The following is a 23,646-nucleotide window of genomic DNA, read 5'->3' on the forward strand; positions in this document are numbered from 1 at the left end:
ATTATTTGAACTGCTCTGACTTTAAAGCCCAAAATCACCGTGACTGAACTTTCAGCGAGTCCTCCTCATTGAGCTCATTCGCAGCATATATGGCACACTGTTTTAGAGAGAATGCTACTGTCTGAGCGGCAGTGTTCAGTTGTTACCCGGCCTGCGTGTGACTCGACAGGCAGAACACCATGAAAATCATAGTGGCAGATATTGGTAACCTTGCTGAGGAATTTAAGCCCATTACACCCCCTGGCACCTCAATGTGCGAGGCAGCTGGCAGTGGGCCGGACCGATCAGCATCCAGAGGCAGCTAGGGGCGGGATTTAGGTGTGACGATAGAGAGACGCGAGCACGTGATCAGGGGACCAAAATTAACTTTTTGTCCACCGGCCGAATGGCTAATGAAAGTTCAAATCTGACCAGCCACTCAGTAGATTTAGCATTGGGTTTTTTGTGTGGCTGGTGAGTGAAGCAAAGCAGATCCACCAGCCACTTGCATATTCTAGCAGCATTTGACTGGTGGCTGGTGCTAATTTTGGACTCTGTCCAGATGGTTCATCCAATCACCTGCCAGGTTTTTTTTTTTGAACGCGCCTGCCCTCCAATCACCTGCCAGGTATTTTTTTGAACGCGCCTGGCCTTTTCAAAACGGTCTCCAGAGACGACGCCATCCCAGACGGTTCTGTGTAACGAACTATCTGGCAGCGTCACGCTATGTGGCAACTGAGAACAGCCAACTCTACAAAAGCTACTGCTTATTCCAAGTTCCCTACCTAACAGCTTTCGTTCACACCATACGCCGAAGCAACGCTCAACCTAAGCTTAACCTAAGCTCAACCCACGCTGAACCCACACGTTTCATTTCGGCGTCCTTGCTAACAGGCGAAAGCCGTTCACACCAGCCGCGCGCTCGCCTTGCTCAAGGCACGCTCAAGCGATCGTTCACGATTCACTCCTATTTTCCAAGCGTGACGCGTGAAGCTGCCAGGCATGAAGTCCATGGGAGTTGTGGGCGGGTTCAAGGCGCTGAGCAAAAGAGAAGGCTTCTTGTGTAGACCCGACCGGTTCAGCGTCAGCTCAGCTTGAGCCTGCCTCAAGTGTCAGTTCTGCTTAATTATGTTAAGCGCCGCCAGGTGTGAACAAAGGCTAAAGCTGAGCTTCTGAGCACTCCGGTTGAGACTGCTGCTGAAACTGTAAATACAACTGGAGTGATCTGGAGTAAATACACCTCGCCTACAGCAGGCAAGGACTCCCTCAACATTTCCTGCATCGGCAGAGGTTTCATTAAGGCTAGCTGAGCAAATCAACAGTTTCAATTCCAGCTGGAATTGATATTACCAACAAAAGTAGTACAACTTCAAAGTGGCTTTTTATGCAGATTATCAATATGTGCAATAATACTATTTGGTGGCGAGTCTTATCATTGAGTGCTTCTAATGATGAGTGCCAATTTGAGTACTGGTGACATTTACAGCTTTGGCTAGACCATTGGATCCTATAGAAAACTGAGGAAGATACTTTTTTTTTAACCGTTTATATATATATATATATATATATATATATATATACGTATATATATATATATATAATATATATATATATATTAACATCTCTTTTTATATATATATATATATATATATATATATATATATATATATATATATATATATAAAAAGAGATGTTAATCACTTCTGTTTTCAGTGTCCTTGTACAGATACTTGGCGGTTAGCACTGGTGACCCTCAACAGAACCCCTACTGTTATTGCTGCACCTACTGCGTATGACACAAACCGTTACGCGCATGGGACAGTAGGCACGTTAAGACTACACACAAGCCCTCGCAACGAGTTTAAACCTCTTCCACTGGCTGAATGTGTCATAACTCAATAACTACCCCTTTGTACAGCTAAAGATGAACCTCCCCTCCTCCATTTCCACATAAGTTCACGTAAGAGAAAGCAGCTCAGCGAGATCGTTAAGGTGATTAAGCCCTCTGTGTCGGCCCACAATGCAACAGGGGCTTCCCTGTATTACCTTCCACCCTAAACATGCAATCAGTCAATTAATTCCCCCCCTCTGCCCTCCTATAGAAGCTGCAGCGACATACAGATATTCCATCTCATGTTGAAAAGCACAGTGGTGGCAGGTCCACGCCCCCATAGGCTCCGCCTCCTTTATCTCAAACCCCCTCGCTCTGGGCAGCAGCCATCTTATGGAGCCAGACGGGGGGGGGGGGGGGGGGGGAGGAGGAGGGCCTTGTCAGACGCATTCCTTCCTTCAGGGACTCCCAAAAGAAGCAAACAAAAAGAAACCCAGTGAGAGGTGTCGCTCTGCGCGTGAGTTAACCGAGTCACCGCTGGAGGTGGGGTGGAGCGGGGTCGTATGGTATTTGGTGGCGGATGCAAGGTCACCGGGAGGAGCTGCGCTCCTTGCTGACGCAGTCGTCCTGGGTGGTGGTGTCCCCGTTGGCCGTCGTGCCACAGGTCCTTCTCTTTTTCCTGCGGTGTGTCATGGCGTCCCCCTCGGAGCCCGAGCCCGCCTGCAGGGAACACAGTGTACAGTGGGCAAAGTGTGAACTACCCGCCGGGTCCTGTTTGAACACCTGTTGCCGGCACTAAGATTGAGTGTCCCGGCTGAGAGGGGTGTGTTCCTGCATAGAGGAAGTTGTTTTAAAGGCACGGCTCTTATCCTGTCACCTACCCCCCCCCCCCTCCTCCTCTTCAGCTCCCCTACTTTTTCTTTCTTTCTTTTATTGTGATTACATAAGAAAAAAGAACAATCCGACTTTTCAATTACTTTCTTTAAGTGGTGGTGAAAACCATCTCATGCAATCAATGTGTTTAAAAACAAGCTGTATTTCCAGACGAAAAGTGTATATTTGAAAAGTGACCCATGTGTCCCTGCTTCCCTGACTTCCCCAGCCAGAGAATTGATCAAATCCCCTGACTCTCCCTGTCTGAAATACACCTTTACAATGTCCAAGATATTCCAGAAATGCCATAATCATTGGGAACTCTGGATCTTTTTTTTTATTATCTTGTGTGAATGAAACCCTGGAGCAGTGGTTCCCAAACTTTTTTCACGTCAAGGACCCCTAAACTGACACAAATTAGACTACGGGACCCCTATCTGATATGATTTTGTCCTCCCTCATCTGATAAGATTTTTGCTTTTAGACCTTTTAGTACAGAAAGTGTATGAAACCCATGACCAAGACAGTCATACATTCTGTCATTGCGTTACATTATGGATGGAATTATAGTGAAAATACATTCTTCCCCTTTTTGCTGGAACCCCCCCCAGGACCCCTGGGGGCCCCCGGACCGCACTTTGTGAACCACTGCCCTAGAGAGTTTTACTGTGTTTTGCTTGCTACTAACACTAAGGATACAAATAAACCATTTTGCCTTTAACGAGAACCCCCCTAAGTGTGAGTGAAGGGGTGAACCACCATCATCTGAAAATGCCACAAGACACATAACACGCAGGAAACCCAAGAAGGTCACTTCTATATTTCACTGGCCCAGGCCACCAGCTTAAAGGAAACACTAGATTTATTTTGGGCCCGGCCAAATCACATGTTTTGGGTCCATCGGTACAGCGTCTACTTGTGTATTTGTACCTAAATCATGTTAGTTTAAACGATTAGTTGATCGACAGAAAATTCATCGCCAACTATTTTATTAAAAATATTTTCTGGTTGTTTAGTCTTCTATGACAGTGAACTGATTATCTTTCAGGATAAAAGAAGACATTTGAGGATCTTGGGCTTTGGGGAAAAAGCGATCAACATTTTCCACCATATTATAGACCAGATGACAATCGATTAGTTGAGAAAATAATCGCAAGATTAATCTATAATTAAAATAATCATTAGTTCCAGCCCTAAATCAATGATACTAATTTCTTGCCCCACACGTTCTGAACATGCGCATTTGAGCAATTGTGCGCTTTGAGAAACTTGTGTCCACTTCCTTATGTCTCTGCTTCATCAATGATCTTTGTTTATGCACGTAGATACCTCCCTCTGCGTGCATGTGTTTGTGTGTGAAGGGGACATCATCACGTACGTCAGAGTCCGAGTCAGATGAGGAGGAAGAGGAGGAGGAGGAAGAGTCGCTGGAGCTGTCGGAGGCGATACCAGTTGCCTCCTGCAGGTCCACTTTGTCTGCCAGCGTTGCCATGTCCGGCCGCTCCTGCTTCAAAATGCTGAGGAGACAAACACACAGCGAGGATTTGATCTAAGCCCACCAATCACAAAGCACCATTCAATACAATCACTCGCACAGGACCTGGTTTTGAAATCAAAACTCAGGCCCTAAGCCATTCAAAACTAAAGGCATTCATTGGTCCCAATCATGCCATGCTAGCTTGTCGGGAAGGGGCTCCAAATGTAGGCTACATTTTGGTGAGGGAAAAACTATTTCAAAGGGGTCCTTTGACCTCTCACCTCAAGATATCTGAATGAAAATGCATTCAATGGGTCCCACGAGTCTCCCCACAACAGATAAGGTAGCATTTTTCACAGCCTAAATAGCATTAATAGCTTGCGGATAGATTTTTTCCGTTGTTGCTCATCACAGTTTGTCTCAACAAATGTGTGATGCACGCAAATACTTCTGATGAGTAAGGAGGAGAAAATGCTGGCCATCTGGCTTTGGGTATTTTGTCTCAATTTTTCTATGTGGATGGATGGATTTTTATAGGGAAATAGTCTCGTGTGTTGAGTTGTGATTAAGGGGTTGGGTGGGCCCAGGACGATTTTCAGGCTTCAAAGTTCAAAGTTCTATTTCTGCATTCTAAGTTTGGGAACCCCTGCTGTATAGTTCACAACTTTGTTTTGGCAACAAATTATTTGAATGACCTCAAATTGTGTTTTTTTCTCCGCTAAGGACGACTGAGAAGCAACTATTCTGTGCGGTTCATATGATTAGAGTCCTTACCGATACCACTTCCTGGAGAGTTTGGGGCGTCCTCGGACGGTCTTGTGCCACACGATGGGGAAGTTGGTCGTGCTGGCAAAGTTCTGCGTGATGGCGATCGTCGTGTCCAAGTTGAGAACGACGTGCCACCAACCGCCTGGAGACACACAATACGTTACCATTAAGCAAACTAAGCCACCAACCGCCTGGAGACACACAATACGTTACCATTAAGCAAACTAAGCCACCAACCGCCTGGAGACACACAATACGTTAGCATTAAGCAAACTAAGCCACCAACCGCCTGGACACACAATACGTTACCATTACGCAAACTAAGCCACCATACTGGCGGGGCGGCTGTAGCTCAGCTTTGGATAAAAGAGGTCGGTGGTTCGATTCCCGCCTCCTCACTCCAATGTCAAAGTGTCCTTGGGCAAGATACGGAACCCCAAATTGCTCCCGCTGGTGTGCCAGCACCCTGCACATTTCTACCTAGCTGGTTCCAGTGTTAAAACTGTTGGCTGCATATGATTATATGACACTTCTGCTTAATTTGTATTTCTACTGGATTTTTCTTTGCAGTACCCGGCTACAACAGCCCAATTTGCCCACGAGGATCATTAAGCTCCATCTCACCTTGAAAGCTTTCTAAAGACAGCAGATCCTAACTAATATCTCCATCTCACCTTGAAAGCTTTCTAAAGACAGCAGATCCTAACTAATATCTCCATCTCACCTTAAAAGCTTTCTAAAGACAGCAGATCCTAACTAATATCTCCATCTCCTCTTGAAAGCTTTCTAAAGACAACAGATCCTAACTAATATCTCCATCTCACCTTAAAAGCTTTCTAAAGACAGCAGATCCTAACTAATATCTCCATCTCCTCTTGAAAGCTTTCTAAAGACAGCAGATCCTAACTAATATCTCCATCTCACCTTAAAAGCTTTCTAAAGACAGCAGATCCTAACTAATATCTCCATCTCCTCTTGAAAGCTTTCTAAAGACAGCAGATCCTAACTAATATCTCCATCTCCTCTTAAAAGCTTTCTAAAGACAGCAGATCCTAACTAATATCTCCATCTCACCTTAAAAGCTTTCTAAAGACAGCAGATCCTAACTAATGTCTCCATCTCCTCTTGAAAGCTTTCTAAAGACAGCAGATCCTAACTAATATCTCCATCTCACCTTAAAAGCTTTCTAAAGACAGCAGATCCTAACTAATATCTCCATCTCACCTTAAAAGCTTTCTAAAGACAGCAGATCCTAACTAATATCTCCATCTCCTCTTGAAAGCTTTCTAAAGACAGCAGATCCTAACTAATGTCTCCATCTCACCTTGAAAGCTTTCTAAAGACAGCAGATCCTAACTAATATCTCCATCTCACCTTAAAAGCTTTCTAAAGACAGCAGATCCTAACTAATATCTCCATCTCCTCTTGAAAGCTTTCTAAAGACAGCAGATCCTAACTAATGTCTCCATCTCACCTTGAAAGCTTTCTAAAGACAGCAGATCCTAACTAATATCTCCATCTCCTCTTGAAAGCTTTCTAAAGACAGCAGATCCTAACTAATATCTCCATCTCACCTTAAAAGCTTTCTAAAGACAGCAGATCCTAACTAATATCTCCATCTCCTCTTGAAAGCTTTCTAAAGACAGCAGATCCTAACTAATGTCTCCATCTCACCTTGAAAGCTTTCTAAAGACAACAGATCCTAACTAATATCTCCATCTCACCTTAAAAGCTTTCTAAAGACAGCAGATCCTAACTAATATCTCCATCTCACCTTAAAAGCTTTCTAAAGACAGCAGATCCTAACTAATATCTCCATCTCCTCTTGAAAGCTTTCTAAAGACAGCAGATCCTAACTAATATCTCCATCTCACCTTAAAAGCTTTCTAAAGACAGCAGATCCTAACTAATATCTCCATCTCACCTTAAAAGCTTTCTAAAGACAACAGATCCTAACTAATGTCTCCATCTCCTCTTGAAAGCTTTCTAAAGAGAGCAGATCCTAACTAATGTCTCCATCTCACCTTAAAAGCTTTCTAAAGACAGCAGATCCTAACTAATGTCTCCATCTCACCTTGAAAGCTTTCTAAAGACAACAGATCCTAACTAATATCTCCATCTCACCTTAAAAGCTTTCTAAAGACAGCAGATCCTAACTAATGTCTCCATCTCCTCTTGAAAGCTTTCTAAAGACAGCAGATCCTAACTAATATCTCCATCTCCTCTTGAAAGCTTTCTAAAGACAGCAGATCCTAACTAATATCTCCATCTCACCTTAAAAGCTTTCTAAAGACAGCAGATCCTAACTAATGTCTCCATCTCACCTTAAAAGCTTTCTAAAGACAGCAGATCCTAACTAATATCTCCATCTCACCTTAAAAGCTTTCTAAAGACAGCAGATCCTAACTAATATCTCCATCTCCTCTTGAAAGCTTTCTAAAGACAGCAGATCCTAACTAATATCTCCATCTCACCTTAAAAGCTTTCTAAAGACAGCAGATCCTAACTAATGTCTCCATCTCACCTTAAAAGCTTTCTAAAGACAGCAGATCCTAACTAATGTCTCCATCTCACCTTGAAAGCTTTCTAAAGACAGCAGATCCTAACTAATATCTCCATCTCACCTTAAAAGCTTTCTAAAGACAGCAGATCCTAACTAATATCTCCATCTCACCTTAAAAGCTTTCTAAAGACAGCAGATCCTAACTAATATCTCCATCTCCTCTTGAAAGCTTTCTAAAGACAGCAGATCCTAACTAATATCTCCATCTCACCTTAAAAGCTTTCTAAAGACAGCAGATCCTAACTAATATCTCCATCTCCTCTTGAAAGCTTTCTAAAGACAGCAGATCCTAACTAATGTCTCCATCTCCTCTTGAAAGCTTTCTAAAGACAGCAGATCCTAACTAATATCTCCATCTCACCTTAAAAGCTTTCTAAAGACAGCAGATCCTAACTAATGTCTCCATCTCCTCTTGAAAGCTTTCTAAAGACAGCAGATCCTAACTAATATCTCCATCTCCTCTTGAAAGCTTTCTAAAGACAGCAGATCCTAACTAATATCTCCATCTCACCTTAAAAGCTTTCTAAAGACAGCAGATCCTAACTAATGTCTCCATCTCACCTTAAAAGCTTTCTAAAGACAGCAGATCCTAACTAATATCTCCATCTCACCTTGAAAGCTTTCTAAAGACAGCAGATCCTAACTAATATCTCCATCTCACCTTAAAAGCTTTCTAAAGACAGCAGATCCTAACTAATATCTCCATCTCACCTTAAAAGCTTTCTAAAGACAGCAGATCCTAACTAATATCTCCATCTCCTCTTGAAAGCTTTCTAAAGACAGCAGATCCTAACTAATGTCTCCATCTCACCTTGAAAGCTTTCTAAAGACAGCAGATCCTAACTAATATCTCCATCTCACCTTAAAAGCTTTCTAAAGACAGCAGATCCTAACTAATATCTCCATCTCACCTTAAAAGCTTTCTAAAGACAGCAGATCCTAACTAATATCTCCATCTCCTCTTGAAAGCTTTCTAAAGACAGCAGATCCTAACTAATATCTCCATCTCACCTTAAAAGCTTTCTAAAGACAGCAGATCCTAACTAATATCTCCATCTCCTCTTGAAAGCTTTCTAAAGACAGCAGATCCTAACTAATGTCTCCATCTCCTCTTGAAAGCTTTCTAAAGACAGCAGATCCTAACTAATATCTCCATCTCACCTTGAAAGCTTTCTAAAGACAGCAGATCCTAACTAATATCTCCATCTCACCTTAAAAGCTTTCTAAAGACAGCAGATCCTAACTAATATCTCCATCTCCTCTTGAAAGCTTTCTAAAGACAGCAGATCCTAACTAATATCTCCATCTCACCTTAAAAGCTTTCTAAAGACAGCAGATCCTAACTAATGTCTCCATCTCACCTTAAAAGCTTTCTAAAGACAGCAGATCCTAACTAATATCTCCATCTCCTCTTGAAAGCTTTCTAAAGACAGCAGATCCTAACTAATGTCTCCATCTCACCTTGAAAGCTTTCTAAAGACAGCAGATCCTAACTAATATCTCCATCTCACCTTAAAAGCTTTCTAAAGACAGCAGATCCTAACTAATATCTCCATCTCACCTTAAAAGCTTTCTAAAGACAGCAGATCCTAACTAATATCTCCATCTCCTCTTGAAAGCTTTCTAAAGACAGCAGATCCTAACTAATATCTCCATCTCACCTTAAAAGCTTTCTAAAGACAGCAGATCCTAACTAATATCTCCATCTCACCTTAAAAGCTTTCTAAAGACAACAGATCCTAACTAATGTCTCCATCTCATCTTGAAAGCTTTCTAAAGACAGCAGATCCTAACTAATATCTCCATCTCACCTTAAAAGCTTTCTAAAGACAGCAGATCCTAACTAATATCTCCATCTCACCTTAAAAGCTTTCTAAAGACAGCAGATCCTAACTAATATCTCCATCTCCTCTTGAAAGCTTTCTAAAGACAGCAGATCCTAACTAATATCTCCATCTCCTCTTGAAAGCTTTCTAAAGACAGCAGATCCTAACTAATATCTCCATCTCCTCTTGAAAGCTTTCTAAAGACAGCAGATCCTAACTAATATCTCCATCTCCTCTTGAAAGCTTTCTAAAGACAGCAGATCCTAACTAATATCTCCATCTCCTCTTGAAAGCTTTCTAAAGACAGCAGATCCTAACTAATATCTCCATCTCACCTTGAAAGCTTTCTAAAGACAACAGATCCTAACTAATATCTCCATCTCACCTTAAAAGCTTTCTAAAGACAGCAGATCCTAACTAATATCTCCATCTCCTCTTGAAAGCTTTCTAAAGACAGCAGATCCTAACTAATATCTCCATCTCCTCTTGAAAGCTTTCTAAAGACAGCAGATCCTAACTAATATCTCCATCTCCTCTTGAAAGCTTTCTAAAGACAGCAGATCCTAACTAATATCTCCATCTCCTCTTGAAAGCTTTCTAAAGACAGCAGATCCTAACTAATGTCTCCATCTCACCTTGAAAGCTTTCTAAAGACAGCAGATCCTAACTAATGTCTCCATCTCACCTTGAAAGCTTTCTAAAGACAGCAGATCCTAACTAATATCTCCATCTCACCTTAAAAGCTTTCTAAAGACAGCAGATCCTAACTAATATCTCCATCTCCTCTTGAAAGCTTTCTAAAGACAGCAGATCCTAACTAATGTCTCCATCTCACCTTGAAAGCTTTCTAAAGACAGCAGATCCTAACTAATATCTCCATCTCACCTTGAAAGCTTTCTAAAGACAGCAGATCCTAACTAATATCTCCATCTCACCTTGAAAGCTTTCTAAAGACAGCAGATCCTAACTAATATCTCCATCTCACCTTAAAAGCTTTCTAAAGACAGCAGATCCTAACTAATATCTCCATCTCACCTTAAAAGCTTTCTAAAGACAGCAGATCCTAACTAATATCTCCATCTCACCTTAAAAGCTTTCTAAAGACAGCAGATCCTAACTAATATCTCCATCTCACCTTAAAAGCTTTCTAAAGACAGCAGATCCTAACTAATGTCTCCATCTCACCTTGAAAGCTTTCTAAAGACAGCAGATCCTAACTAATATCTCCATCTCACCTTGAAAGCTTTCTAAAGACAGCAGATCCTAACTAATATCTCCATCTCACCTTAAAAGCTTTCTAAAGACAGCAGATCCTAACTAATATCTCCATCTCACCTTAAAAGCTTTCTAAAGACAGCAGATCCTAACTAATATCTCCATCTCACCTTAAAAGCTTTCTAAAGACAGCAGATCCTAACTAATATCTCCATCTCACCTTGAAAGCTTTCTAAAGACAGCAGATCCTAACTAATATCTCCATCTCACCTTAAAAGCTTTCTAAAGACAGCAGATCCTAACTAATATCTCCATCTCACCTTAAAAGCTTTCTAAAGACAGCAGATCCTAACTAATATCTCCATCTCACCTTAAAAGCTTTCTAAAGACAGCAGATCCTAACTAATATCTCCATCTCACCTTAAAAGCTTTCTAAAGACAGCAGATCCTAACTAATATCTCCATCTCCTCTTGAAAGCTTTCTAAAGACAGCAGATCCTAACTAATATCTCCATCTCACCTTAAAAGCTTTCTAAAGACAGCAGATCCTAACTAATATCTCCATCTCACCTTAAAAGCTTTCTAAAGACAGCAGATCCTAACTAATGTCTCCATCTCCTCTTGAAAGCTTTCTAAAGACAGCAGATCCTAACTAATATCTCCATCTCACCTTAAAAGCTTTCTAAAGACAGCAGATCCTAACTAATATCTCCATCTCCTCTTAAAAGCTTTCTAAAGACAGCAGATCCTAACTAATATCTCCATCTCCTCTTGAAAGCTTTCTAAAGACAGCAGATCCTAACTAATATCTCCATCTCACCTTAAAAGCTTTCTAAAGACAGCAGATCCTAACTAATATCTCCATCTCACCTTGAAAGCTTTCTAAAGACAGCAGATCCTAACTAATATCTCCATCTCACCTTAAAAGCTTTCTAAAGACAGCAGATCCTAACTAATATCTCCATCTCCTCTTGAAAGCTTTCTAAAGACAGCAGATCCTAACTAATATCTCCATCTCCTCTTGAAAGCTTTCTAAAGACAACAGATCCTAACTAATATCTCCATCTCACCTTAAAAGCTTTCTAAAGACAGCAGATCCTAACTAATGTCTCCATCTCACCTTAAAAGCTTTCTAAAGACAGCAGATCCTAACTAATATCTCCATCTCCTCTTGAAAGCTTTCTAAAGACAGCAGATCCTAACTAATATCTCCATCTCCTCTTGAAAGCTTTCTAAAGACAGCAGATCCTAACTAATATCTCCATCTCACCTTAAAAGCTTTCTAAAGACAGCAGATCCTAACTAATGTCTCCATCTCCTCTTAAAAGCTTTCTAAAGACAACAGATCCTAACTAATGTCTCCATCTCCTCTTAAAAGCTTTCTAAAGACAACAGATCCTAACTAATGTCTCCATCTCCTCTTAAAAGCTTTCTAAAGACAACAGATCCTAACTAATGTCTCCATCTCCTCTTGAAAGCTTTCTAAAGACAGCAGATCCTAACTAATATCTCCATCTCACCTTGAAAGCTTTCTAAAGACAGCAGATCCTAACTAATGTCTCCATCTCACCTTGAAAGCTTTCTAAAGACAGCAGATCCTAACTAATATCTCCAACTCACCTTGAAAGCTTTCTAAAGACAGCAGATCCTAACTAATATCTCCATCTCACCTTGAAAGCTTTCTAAAGACAGCAGATCCTAACTAATATCTCCAACTCACCTTGAAAGCTTTCTAAAGACAGCAGATCCTAACTAATATCTCCATCTCACCTTGAAAGCTTTCTAAAGACAACAGATCCTAACTAATATCTCCATCTCCTCTTGAAAGCTTTCTAAAGACAACAGATCCTAACTAATATCTCCATCTCACCTTAAAAGCTTTCTAAAGACAGCAGATCCTAACTAATATCTCCATCTCACCTTGAAAGCTTTCTAAAGACAGCAGATCCTAACTAATATCTCAATCTCATCTTGAAAGCTTTCTAAAGACAGCAGATCCTATTCACTGGACAATAGTGACCAAGAAGTTTAAGACGAACACGATCATGAAAAACGGCCTCCTCACTGACCAGGGACAAAGACGGTCTCCCCGGCTCTTTGCAGGATCTCCAGGGGTCTGAACTCCGGGGGCCAGTTTGGCTGCTGGGTGCGGGGGTAAACCACGGTGAACCAGGTGATGGCCTCGTCCTGCTGGTTGCCTCCGTCATCCCTGGTCACCTTGATCAGCTCGCGGGGCGTGTGGGTGGGGAAGAGGCACCAGCGCTTGTGCCCCTGAACCAAGGCGTTCCAGGCGCTGGTGCCCAGTGGGTCGATGTGGATGCCGGTGCCGGAGCGGGCCGGGCCCATTACAAACCATCTGCAGTGGAGAAAAGATGATGATAACTGTGTGTTCACACTGTCAGCAGCAACACATTCAGCAAGTCTTTGTCTGTTTCATGAACCACAGTTCAAGTGCAAAATGGAAGAGAAGTTGACTACAGACTTTCAAAGTCCCAGTTATCTACACCTTGTATTTGACAGAGTATTACAATGAGGAAGCTTGGAGAACAGTTGCATCCATAATGGTCGATGGTAAGCTCTGAAGTCATTTTATTGATTTTTGGAAGTTATTTCCATTTAATGCTACGGAATTAGCATTTAGGGGGGTGACTACGCATGACAGTAAGCACGATCAATATAAGTTTAAGTGTATAGTCCGGTTTATCCTGAACACATATCTTGGACATATTTTGCTAACTGTACTTTTGCCAAATTTGCCTTGTCAACTTTGTACTTTGCCAGACTTGTCTGTTAAAGGAACAGCTCACCCTAAAATCCAAACTAACTTTCATCCAAACATGAAACTGCTCACAACAAACTATGTGCATTATTTTGAGTAACCGGGTCATGATTTCTGGAAAGACAATGCTGTTGAGTTTTTCAAATGTATTTTTTTGGTGCTTCGAGCACTACAAGCCCAGTGCCATCCAGTTCCACTGTATTCAAGAGAAGGCAGACATCTCTGCGGCCGATATCTCCAAAACTCAGGCAACTATCCCAAAACCATATAGATGGATAAATAGCACTACAGGTGAGAGGAAAAATATATATTTTGGATTTTAGGGTGAGCTGTCCCTTTAATACACTGTTCATATCTTGTATATTATGTTGTAATTTAATTTGGATTTATTGTGTTGTCTATGTATCTCATGTAACTTATACACCAACTACACAAAGTCAATTTCCTTGTATGTGCAAACATACTTTAGCCGAATAAACATAATTGACTCTGGAGCAATGTGTTTCCACAGTACCACCATTTTTTCAGACAGTCATTTCAACGTACAACAAATAGGAGAGTTTCACCTTGAAAAGCTTGTTTTGAGTCGGTGTGTGTAGTCAGAGCTGTCCTGATTTCAAATATATCATGTCATTATCAGAACTTATGGAGCAACATGTTTTTACAGCACCCCAAGTATTAGAAAGAAAGCTATTTGAACAAATGTGGGACTTGAACTTTGAAATTCTCTAAAATGACACAGTAAAATGCGAGTATTTTAGTATGTTTGGGCTTGTATTTGTGCTGAACTCAAATATAGCAGGCCTTTCGGGGGTGGTTTGGGCCTTTAGGGGGTGGCTCTTTGGGTTTAGCTCTTCAAAACAAGGTAATGTTATAAGAGGAAATACCAAAGTACAAACTTGAATCAGAAAAGTGCAACCCATCATCCAAGTTTCTCACGGGAGGTAGGGAGAGCATAGGAAGACGAGAGAAAATACGCAAGATGGCAAAACAAAACACTGGTGCTTATCAAAAATAAGCCTACAAAAAAAAAATCATTAAATCTACAACTAAACAGCTGCGTGCCATGCATCACTGCCGTGTTAATTCCCCAAAGAGTTAGAAATCCATCCAAACCTGTAGGGCGGCCTGCGCTTCTCGCCTGCAAACTGGAACAGGTCGTCCCTGAAGAAGAGGGGCACCTGGTAGTCCTCCAGCAGCTTGCGGCGCTTGGCGTGCTCACCGTAGCTGCTGTCAAAGATGTACAGGGGGCTGTCGTCCCTCGTGGACTCCAGGTACTCCACGTAGTACTTCATCTTCATCTTCACAGAGTAGCCGTCGTTGTCCTCCCCGCACTTGAATTTCTGGTTGCGGTACTTGCGTTTGAGGCGCTCCAGGGTCCATTTTTCTCGCGCGGGCCAGTTTTCCTGGCAGTTCTGCAGGACAACAGGCTTATAGGGCCTCTCAAAGCGCTGGATGAACTCTTCAGGAGTGAGTCGCAGCGTGTCCACACGCTCCACGTTGTCCTGGCAACACAGCATATATCAATGCGTTATTACACTAACAGGTGTGTGTGTGTGTGTGTGTGTGTGTGTGTGTGTGTGTTTGAAAAAGACATGCTTGGATTGAGGAATGTTGGTTGGTAGGGTGACATTTATTTTATTTTATTTACAAACACTCTTTCCAAGCTCAGGGCACAAACAAACAGAAGAGAGTGGTGTTATTTCTCAACCCGCTTTACTTGGAATGTAAAGGATATTATTAACCGCCAAAGCACACACACAGACGACCCCTTCTTAAATATATTGTGACAATATCAAACCTTCTAAGCTGCTCAGCAGCACTGCCCAAAACCAGACAAAGGACTAGCTGCACAAGACGTCACTGCTCAGTGCTCATAGTAAGTAGAAATGAGCTGACGGACCAATGACCTTATTTCTGGAAGCAAATGTGTCTAAACTGACATCAAGTTAAACTGAAACAAACAAAAATCTGAGTGACAAGGGCCAATATACGTAGCCAATGCAAAGTAACGTTAGCCCAAGATTGAAACTTTAGCCAGTAACTGAAACTGTCAAATTGCTGTCATGTTACAAATTGCAATTAGATTGGAGGGACAATGTGTGTGGGACAAAATGCATCACTGATTAATGATGTCAGTTACTAATTGAGTTCAACAATCACTGGATGTGCCATGTCAATCAAATATCAACTTTTGGAATGTTTTCACATCACAATGAAGTATAAATTCATGAGGCAACCCGATTATGAGTAAAATCACTCTGTAGCCTATGTGTATATATGCACACACACACACACACACACATATATATGAGTTAATTGTGAGTTAATTAATATGCATCCATTTTAATTATACTTCATGTAAACCACTTTGAATCACCTGTGTATGAAATATGCTACACAAATAAACTTGATTGCCTTGCCTATGAGGGATCACTGACCTAAATAACAGGAGGGATGTACTTTTTTCGGTAAGCAAGGTAGTGGCACAAGTTATTAAGGTCTAGCGTTACATTTTGTAACATAGTTTGGCGTGACATTCTCCTCACACAGGTGTGAGGCGCATGTATCCAGGCTAACGTTAGCTGCCGTGCCTGCCTACGTGACCAACTGCACCTACAGGGTTGTGCAACAACGTGAAACGTTAGCTAGCAGCTAGGCTAGTTTAGCATGAAAGCTACATTGACAGTTACCTTTACTGTCCGGTGCGACAGGTCGAAAGTCTCACAATAATCATGCTTTGTCCAGTCTACTGAATCCTTCAACTCAGGTCTGGCGCTCCGTTTCGCCTCTTTAATCCTCTTCTTACTCTTATGATTCATTCCTCCTAAATAAAATGTGTGAGTTATCGTTGTCCTGCTGTGGTTAGCTCTCTAGCTAAACTGGGCTTTCTAGAGAAACACATTCGCTAGCCTGTCCTGCACTGGCTTGCTACCCAGCTAGCTCTGTTGTTCTGACAGGCTAGCTTCAGCTATTTGATAAGACAACAAAATTAGAAGTAGCCTACTGTGTTAAAATACGTATTCAGAGCTATATGAATAAGTATAAGTGCACGTTTGCGCCAGCCTGATCAGTAAAATTGGATAAACAGCAAACATGAGCAGCTAGTTAGCTGACGGAAATGCAATTGCAACTAAACTTGATTGTCAACACGAGAACCCGCCCCTGCAGTACAGAAAGCCAGCTCATTGGCCACCGTCGTGCGAGAACGAAAGGAGAATGAAATGGGTCTTCCCGCCAGGTATATTACATAGATTTCATTTGCTGTTCCCCACGTCCCTCTAATCCTTTTGGTTGACTGGGAAAGGAAGATGTAACCGGAAGATGGTTTGTTTTGTGAAGTCTCTTGACTTGTTAGACATAATATTAACACTAGATGCGAGGCAATGGACCACAGTGGAGCCGAAATACCTAATATAGCTTACAAAGCCTTCACATTTGAAGCAAATGAGAACACATCGCAGTCACTTACAGTCTCCATACCCGAGGTTTGTTGTGGTTTAAATGCATATTCTGGATGTAGCTGTAGCTGCCTGCAATTCAAAATGTATGATCTACACATTATCACATAAGTAACTGCTGCATGCATTGGATGTACTGTAGGCCTACCATATGATGCACTATTTCATGGTTTGCTTGTAAATTATTTCTCATAACTTTGATCCATCATCTCAGGTACTTGATCCACAATATGGCATGTATGTCTGGCCCTGTGCGGTGGTGCTGGCACAGTATCTATGGACACACAGAGAGGAGCTGAGACAGAAGACAGTACTGGAGGTGGGATGAAGCACATTTCTGTTCACAATATGATAAACTGAGTTCAGCCGCCGTTTTGAAAATTGACTTGTGCCACAACTCCCTGATGAACACTTGGGGATGTTTCTTCTCAGATCGGTGCAGGTGTGAGTCTACCAGGTGTGGTGGCTGCAAAGTCTGGGGCCAAAGTGATCCTGTCTGACAGCATGGAGCTTCCACACTGTCTGGAGAACTGCAGGTGGAGCTGTGAAGTCAACAGGCTGTCCCATGTGCAGGTGTTGGGGCTGACCTGGGGCGAGATCTCACCCGATCTTGTTCTGCTTCCTACACTGGACATTATCCTGGGATCAGATGTTTTCTATGAGCCAGAAGGTTACTTTCTGCAGCAACATAAAGTTCATGAACAACCTTCTGTATTATGCAGAATACAATATTATACAGTATAAATTACAGGCATGGGACCATGCTCATATAAAACCAACTAAAAATGTTTAACCTGTTTCAGATTTTGAACATGTTCTTGTGACCATCACTTTCCTACTGAGGAAAAACCCCAAGGCCCAGTTTTGGACAACATACCAAGAAAGAAGGTACACTTGGTTTCTTCTTTGAATCTTTATCCAGGGAAACTCAGCTGGGCACCCTGCAACCAAGCACCGATATATCGGCAGTATATCGGTATTGGCCGATATTGCCTTGTTGACTGCAATTGGCCTATCTGCAAAAAAGATGGCATTCACCATGCATTGCAATATTTAGCCTCATCAGTTTGGTCACATTGTATGATTTAATTTATGCTCATTCAACAATAGTATGTTGAAGTGCTCAAAAGACTTTAAAACGGGTCAGTTATTTGTTTATAATGATTTCTTTGTTTCCCTGTCAAAAAAGGCGTAATAAAAAACATTGGTATCTGGCCAGAATGTTGCAATCGGTGCATACCTGCAACATATTGTTTCACGTATAACCAGTCTCCTCCTGTCCACTGAGTAGTTGAAGTTGTTGCATTCACTCTCTCCACCCATGTCTTAAACTAAGAGTGATTTGGGATCCATTCATAATGGGTTCTATACCATTGTAACCAGCTACATCTCCCCTTCCTGTTTCAGTGCAGACTGGTCCATTGAAGCGTTGCTCCACAGGTGGAAGCTGCGGTGTGTCGACGTTCCACTGGAAAGATTCCACGCCAACAAAGCTCAGCTGGCTGGATCGACGCTGCCAGGCAGCCACACTGTGCAAATGATGATCATCACACTGAAGACAGAGGATCAGCGAGACGAGATGCCACCCACACTTCCCTTACTTGGACTGACGACCTCAAAGTGTGTTTGATTCAGTTATGTCTCATGCAATTTCCAGTCAGATTTAGGAATGTCTGACACTTGCAGCCCAAATACACTGCAGCATGCTTTTAATGCAGCTTTATTTAACGAATTGCGTTGCTGTGATGTTTAACAATTTGAAGTAGGAACCTACCAGTAAGGTTTTCGTTGCATTATATACACTGTGTGTATCGCAGTACATATGACAAATAATTTTCAAACTGCAAAATCTGAGTAATAAAAACATGAAACAATTTTAGACAAAACACCAAGTCTTTAATGAAATTCTCATTGATCTGAAGAAGAAAAAGGGGTAAAGAATGCAATATGGGCGAAACATGAAGCACTAGTTCGGTTAGAATTGTTTTTTAAAATGCCATACACTTGACATACAAATTACCATTATGGAAAAAATAAAAATCATACTACAGATGGTGAAATTGATGCAACCATACCATTGGTAGTCACAGGAGCATTCTGGAGAACACTGGACACATCCAAGCACTCAGCAGAGCAACACGCCACCTTTAACTGCTAACCAGCAATACTCAACTGCTACACAACTGCGCCTAGTGCACACAAAAAACACCAGGATTAGAATCAAAAATGAAATAAGAAAAAGAAAAAAAGTCCTACAGGCTTGTAAATGAGTGCCACGTTTTGTAAAAAAATAAACAAATGTGTAAGAAACGTGTTAATACATTAAAATCTGATGGCCTTTCATGACCTGATAGTTTTCCAACTTAGAAAGGAGAATACCGGTGTAATTTACAGTTATAGCCCATTTACTGCTGTCTAGATCCACCCCCCCCCCGTTATTTATGCATTTTGTTCCCCACATACAAACTTTACAGTGTCAAATCTAGCTTGAAATTCAACTGCTGTCCCACACAACAAAGACATCCCTGAATACAAATACATGAACGTAACAACGTTAATGTGGTGACATTTTTCTGAGGGACAATTTTCTGAAGGAGACTTCCATTTCTTACTAGCACCGATATGAAAACATTTGACTCAGCACAATGCAATGAGGAAAAAACGTTGACCAAAACCAAAATGTGTGTTTACTGGGATAGATTCGGTGGAATTTGTTTTTCATACTGGACAAGAACCAATGCCGGCAAATGACTTCTCAAGGGAGAATAAACGAGTCTTGACATCTCCAAGTATGCCAACAAAACCAGGAAGAATAGCGAGGAGAGGGGGAACCTAAACTCCTTCAAAAAATAAAACAAAACAAAAAACACACCGGTATTGTCCTGTGGAACCATTACAAAAAACGGGGCAGAAAAACAGAATATGGCTGTAAATGGCTCTCCACACTTAAACCATACAGAGAGATAGAGGCTCGTTCTGCATCGTCGTAGATCGTGAAAAGTAAATGAAAAATCACAGCACATTGATGAAAAGAAAAATCATGCCTTTTTGGAGGCCGGACAAATAGAAAAGAGACCAAGGCATGGAAGACACAAAAGTAACCTTTTACACCAGGAAACTGTTGCTTTGGGGGGGGGGGATCCAGTCCTGGACTTGAAGCTCTGAAGTAGTCGCCTGAAAAATGTCCAAACAAGCAATGGTTAGGAAATGAAAAAACCAAACAAAACACTTTTTTTTTTTAATCTCCAATATGTGCTGAATCCTTCCCACCCCCCTGCAGCACACAATTTACATGTCAACTAGGGTTGGACCAATATATTCAGCCGATATTAGCCTTTTGTTAAATGTAAAAAAAAAAAAAAAACCTGATAAGTCACCTCTCTTCTGATGGATATGATGCCGTTTGATTACATATTTGTTGTATAACTGAATGACAATACTAAACTGGGTAATGTGGGGAGATCTTAGCCTGAATTGGTGCTAATGCGACATTGTGATGTATGCATCAATGTTGATCATACTGCGTTTTAATTGTGCGCATCAAATAACGGCACAAAATACATTTTAAACGGCTGCATCAATCCCACAAAATATAATTCAATTAATAACCCCATATCGGTCAAACCCTAATCTCAGCCTCAGGCCGTGATCACATCGGGTGCTTTTTTTGAACGAGCCTGCATGTGTCCTTAATGTCTTTTCAGTTACTTTGATGGTTTTGTTCAGGGCAAGCGCATCGCCTCCAGATCATGCGCATCAAGTTTTTGACGCAGTGTGTGTGTGTGTTGCGGCAGCGTTTAGCCGCACTGTGCATTTCATTATATCAGTGTCGGGACAGAACAAATCAGCAGCACCTGGAGGGAGGTAGTGTATAATATAACTTTACAAGAGCCAAACGGAGCAATCACTAACTTTCTCTGTCATATTTATTTTCAACGTTATCCCCTTTGTTACTTCAGTCTTACACAATTAGTGTCATTAAATGATATGCTTACATGAGCCCCTTGTGCTCTTGTGTTACTTCGCAGCAGAAGGAAGCCTCCTATCTGACCACGGCCTTAACAATAACCCACAATGGTAGGGCTCATCAATAAAAATCCATGTGTAATTGTAAATTTGCTGTATTGAAAATGGGGTACAAGGATAGAAAATGGGAGTGAACAAAAAATAAAATGAACAAAAATGAAACAGACATGGGATAAGAGTTGAACAAACCTTGGTTCCCCTCAAGGACCATCATGCCCCTGGTCGGGGACACGGCCTGGAGGACAGTTACTGTCACATGGCGGGCAGACAGACGTACCTCAACACCAAACCCCAACACTGACTGCCTCCAACCTCCTCCAACCTGCTGCATTGAACCCTCACCAGCGGCAGGCCTGCGGCCCGTGGGCAGCTCACCACACCCCTTCTAACTGCTCATACTGCCTCAGCTCAGCTCAGCACAAACTCCAAACTCCACTTTTGCAAACAGGATGCCGCAGCTTGGGAAGGAGAAAATTCCAGATTTGTTTTACCATCAAAACGGTTTTTCAAAATTACTTAGCTTGATATTAACTGGAAAAATGAACCTGGTGCACACACTGGGTATAACAATGTTGTAACACACCTGTATCCTGACCAGGGCAGGAAACATTGGCTGGTTCAACTTAAAATTACACAGTTTTACCAGCCAACTAGGCTAGAATAGAATAGGACCTTCAAAATGGTGGTTGAGTACCTGCCAAAGTGGCTGGGAGAGTAGACAAACGTATCAACCACAGCCAAAACGTACTAGCATTTGGCTTGTGGCTGTAGTTCATCTCCCTCCCCGACGCCAACCTCTTAAAAATGACACTGGGGAAAAAGGAATCGAATTTAAAAAAAAAACATGAAAAATATTTTTCGCTTCCTGAGCAGCAGACTTCAAAATTAACAGTTGAAATAGTTTCATCAAACTTACTCTGCTGTTGATGCACTAAGGGGATTGTTCGCCTCCATTCTCCCCCACCGATTTGGGCTGGCTTTTAGATCTAGACCTGGACTCTCTTGGCGGAGGAGTGCGGCTTCTGGACCTGGACTTGGACCCCCTGGACCTGGAGCGGGATGGTGCCTTGGCCTTGGCCTTCCTCTGGGGAGAGCGGGACTTGGAGCGGGAGTAGGACCTGGATCTGGATCTGCTGTAGCGGGACCGGCTTCGGGAGCGGCTCCTGCTGCGGGAGCGGCTGTGCCTCCGGCGTCTCGGGCTGTTGGAATTGCTGGATACATTTAGTGGGGTGAGTTATCATCTGAAAACAACTGTCGCCAAGGTATGCGTCTGTGGCATTCACATACTTGGCATTAGAAAACGAGGCCTGCCGGGCATACTGTGTTGTTATGGAGCTTTTCTGGTGCAAAAACAGGCCATTCCAGTATCTCATTATGTTAACTTTTATAATGAGTACAACAATAAATTTAACTATACTCGATTTTTGTGGGGACCACTGGGACCCTTACAAGGACGAAATGTATTACTAAATTAACATTTTGCACCAAAGTGAGCTCAGTAAATCAATAATTTGGGGCTTTTCAGATGGGTTACCAACAATATGGGTGTAGCTGTAACTAGTGAGAGGCTAGAATGTAGGTCAACTCACGTTAAATCACTAGGCCAGAAACGGAACTCGCACCATGTGCATTCATAAATTCCATTTGAAATTGTAATGGGTTTCTTATCAGAGACGGTTCACATCTGATATAACACTTTTTCTTATTCAACAAAGTCCCAAATTTAGACTTGTTCACACGGCTTACTCCCGCTCTCCACGGTGTTTTGGCGGAAGAGCTTGTGGGAACCAGTTTTGTTGATAAGAATTGAAATTTAATTTATTGAAATAAGGTAGGCCGTATTGAAGATTGCAGCCTAAAGATTCTTAAAATGTCTCCAGTCTTGCTCTATGAACTTGAATTGACCAGAATAAGCAAAGCCACAGTTGAATTGCGGGGATTTTCAACGCGGGCTCGTCTGCCTCTCTTCCTCATACAAGCACAACGTGCTCACACTAGTCTTCTTACCTTCTGCTTCGACGACCATACCCGCCGCCGTACCTCCGGGCCGGGCCTCCGCTGCTGCCTCGCCGCCCTCCTCCTCCTCCTCCTCCTCCGCCACCGCCACCACCACCTCCTCCTCCTCCTCCTCCGCCGTGGTGGGAGTCGGGGGGTCTCCCGTACCGGGCCATCTGGACCCGCAGCTCGCGGCCGTCCAGCAGCGCGCCGTCCATGGCGTCCATCGCGTCCTCGGCGTCGCGCTTGTCGTGGAAGCGCACAAAGGCGAAGCCCCGGCTCTCTTTCGTGTAGCGGTCGCGGGGGATGTAGACGTCGCCCACCCGGCCGTACTTCTCGAACACGCGGCGCAGGGTTTCGGGCGATGTCCGATACGTCAGGTTGTCCACTTTGAGGGAAGTCATGCCCTCGACGTCGGGCGGAGGCCTACCGTAACTCATGATTAACCGCGAGGAGGCCCGAGAAGCTTCGTGAAAGAGTTTAGCGAGGTAACAGTAACGCTACCGCATGTGGAGTACCACAAACGGACGATGGTGCAGCGTGTATTAAATATCCCACGATGTATTTGGGCTATATTAAATACACAGTCACAAAAATAAGTGAATCCTTCCCACCGTCGATTGTCTCGCCACGATCTGCCTCAAGCCAGCCAAAGAAGGAACTACAATAAAACAAGGAAGCAGGAAGTTGTCTGTCTTCTTCTTCTGATGGTGGTTGGCAAACCGCTTTTGGTGCATTACCGCCACCTTCTGAAATGGAGTGGGGATCGGAATGGACTTCTCAGCTACTAGGCTATTATTCTGCTTAATCCAGTTTCCTCTAAAAATGGAAATAGCCATATACCCCACAACAA

At 42.4% G+C, this 23,646-nt stretch overlaps 3 protein-coding genes across 5 annotated transcripts; 1 reads left to right on the forward strand and 2 right to left on the reverse strand.

The window, feature by feature from the left end:
* Window positions 1-1,690: 1,690 nt before the first annotated feature.
* On the reverse strand, window positions 1,691-16,376 carry jmjd6 (jumonji domain containing 6, arginine demethylase and lysine hydroxylase). The gene is made up of 6 exons (XM_083649158.1): window positions 16,005-16,376; window positions 14,428-14,816; window positions 12,602-12,888; window positions 4,935-5,070; window positions 4,062-4,200; window positions 1,691-2,530 (listed from the first exon to the last, which is right to left on the reverse strand). The coding sequence occupies exons 1-6, from the start codon at window positions 16,131-16,133 to the stop codon at window positions 2,399-2,401; spliced, it is 1,212 nt and encodes a 403-aa protein (XP_083505284.1). The 5' UTR covers window positions 16,134-16,376; the 3' UTR covers window positions 1,691-2,398.
* Window positions 16,377-16,697: 321 nt separating this feature from the next.
* On the forward strand, window positions 16,698-18,645 carry mettl23 (methyltransferase 23, arginine; the record flags this gene model as incomplete). Its single annotated transcript, XM_083650231.1, has 5 exons — window positions 16,698-16,799; window positions 16,987-17,091; window positions 17,205-17,442; window positions 17,576-17,660; window positions 18,180-18,645. The coding sequence occupies 5 exons, from the start codon at window positions 16,698-16,700 to the stop codon at window positions 18,400-18,402; spliced, it is 753 nt and encodes a 250-aa protein (XP_083506357.1). The 3' UTR covers window positions 18,403-18,645.
* Window positions 18,646-18,652: 7 nt separating this feature from the next.
* On the reverse strand, window positions 18,653-23,436 carry srsf2b (serine and arginine rich splicing factor 2b). 3 transcript variants are annotated; one of them, XR_014553300.1, is made up of 4 exons: window positions 22,806-23,436; window positions 21,715-22,009; window positions 20,988-21,256; window positions 18,653-19,946 (listed from the first exon to the last, which is right to left on the reverse strand). XR_014553300.1 is itself a non-coding variant. In XM_083650233.1 (3 exons), the coding sequence occupies exons 1-2, from the start codon at window positions 23,231-23,233 to the stop codon at window positions 21,730-21,732; spliced, it is 696 nt and encodes a 231-aa protein (XP_083506359.1). In that variant the 5' UTR covers window positions 23,234-23,436; the 3' UTR covers window positions 18,653-19,946; window positions 21,715-21,729. The 3 variants fall into 3 exon arrangements, 2 of the variants coding, with proteins under 2 accessions (XP_083506359.1, XP_083506358.1); XM_083650233.1 differs by lacking the exon at window positions 20,988-21,256 and having other exon boundaries at window positions 21,715-21,997; XM_083650232.1 differs by lacking the exon at window positions 20,988-21,256.
* Window positions 23,437-23,646: the final 210 nt, after the last annotated feature.

The sequence above is a fragment of the Poromitra crassiceps genome (genome assembly GCF_964638095.1).
Source record: "Poromitra crassiceps genome assembly, chromosome: 13".
NCBI classification, from domain to species: domain Eukaryota; kingdom Metazoa; phylum Chordata; class Actinopteri; order Beryciformes; family Melamphaidae; genus Poromitra; species Poromitra crassiceps.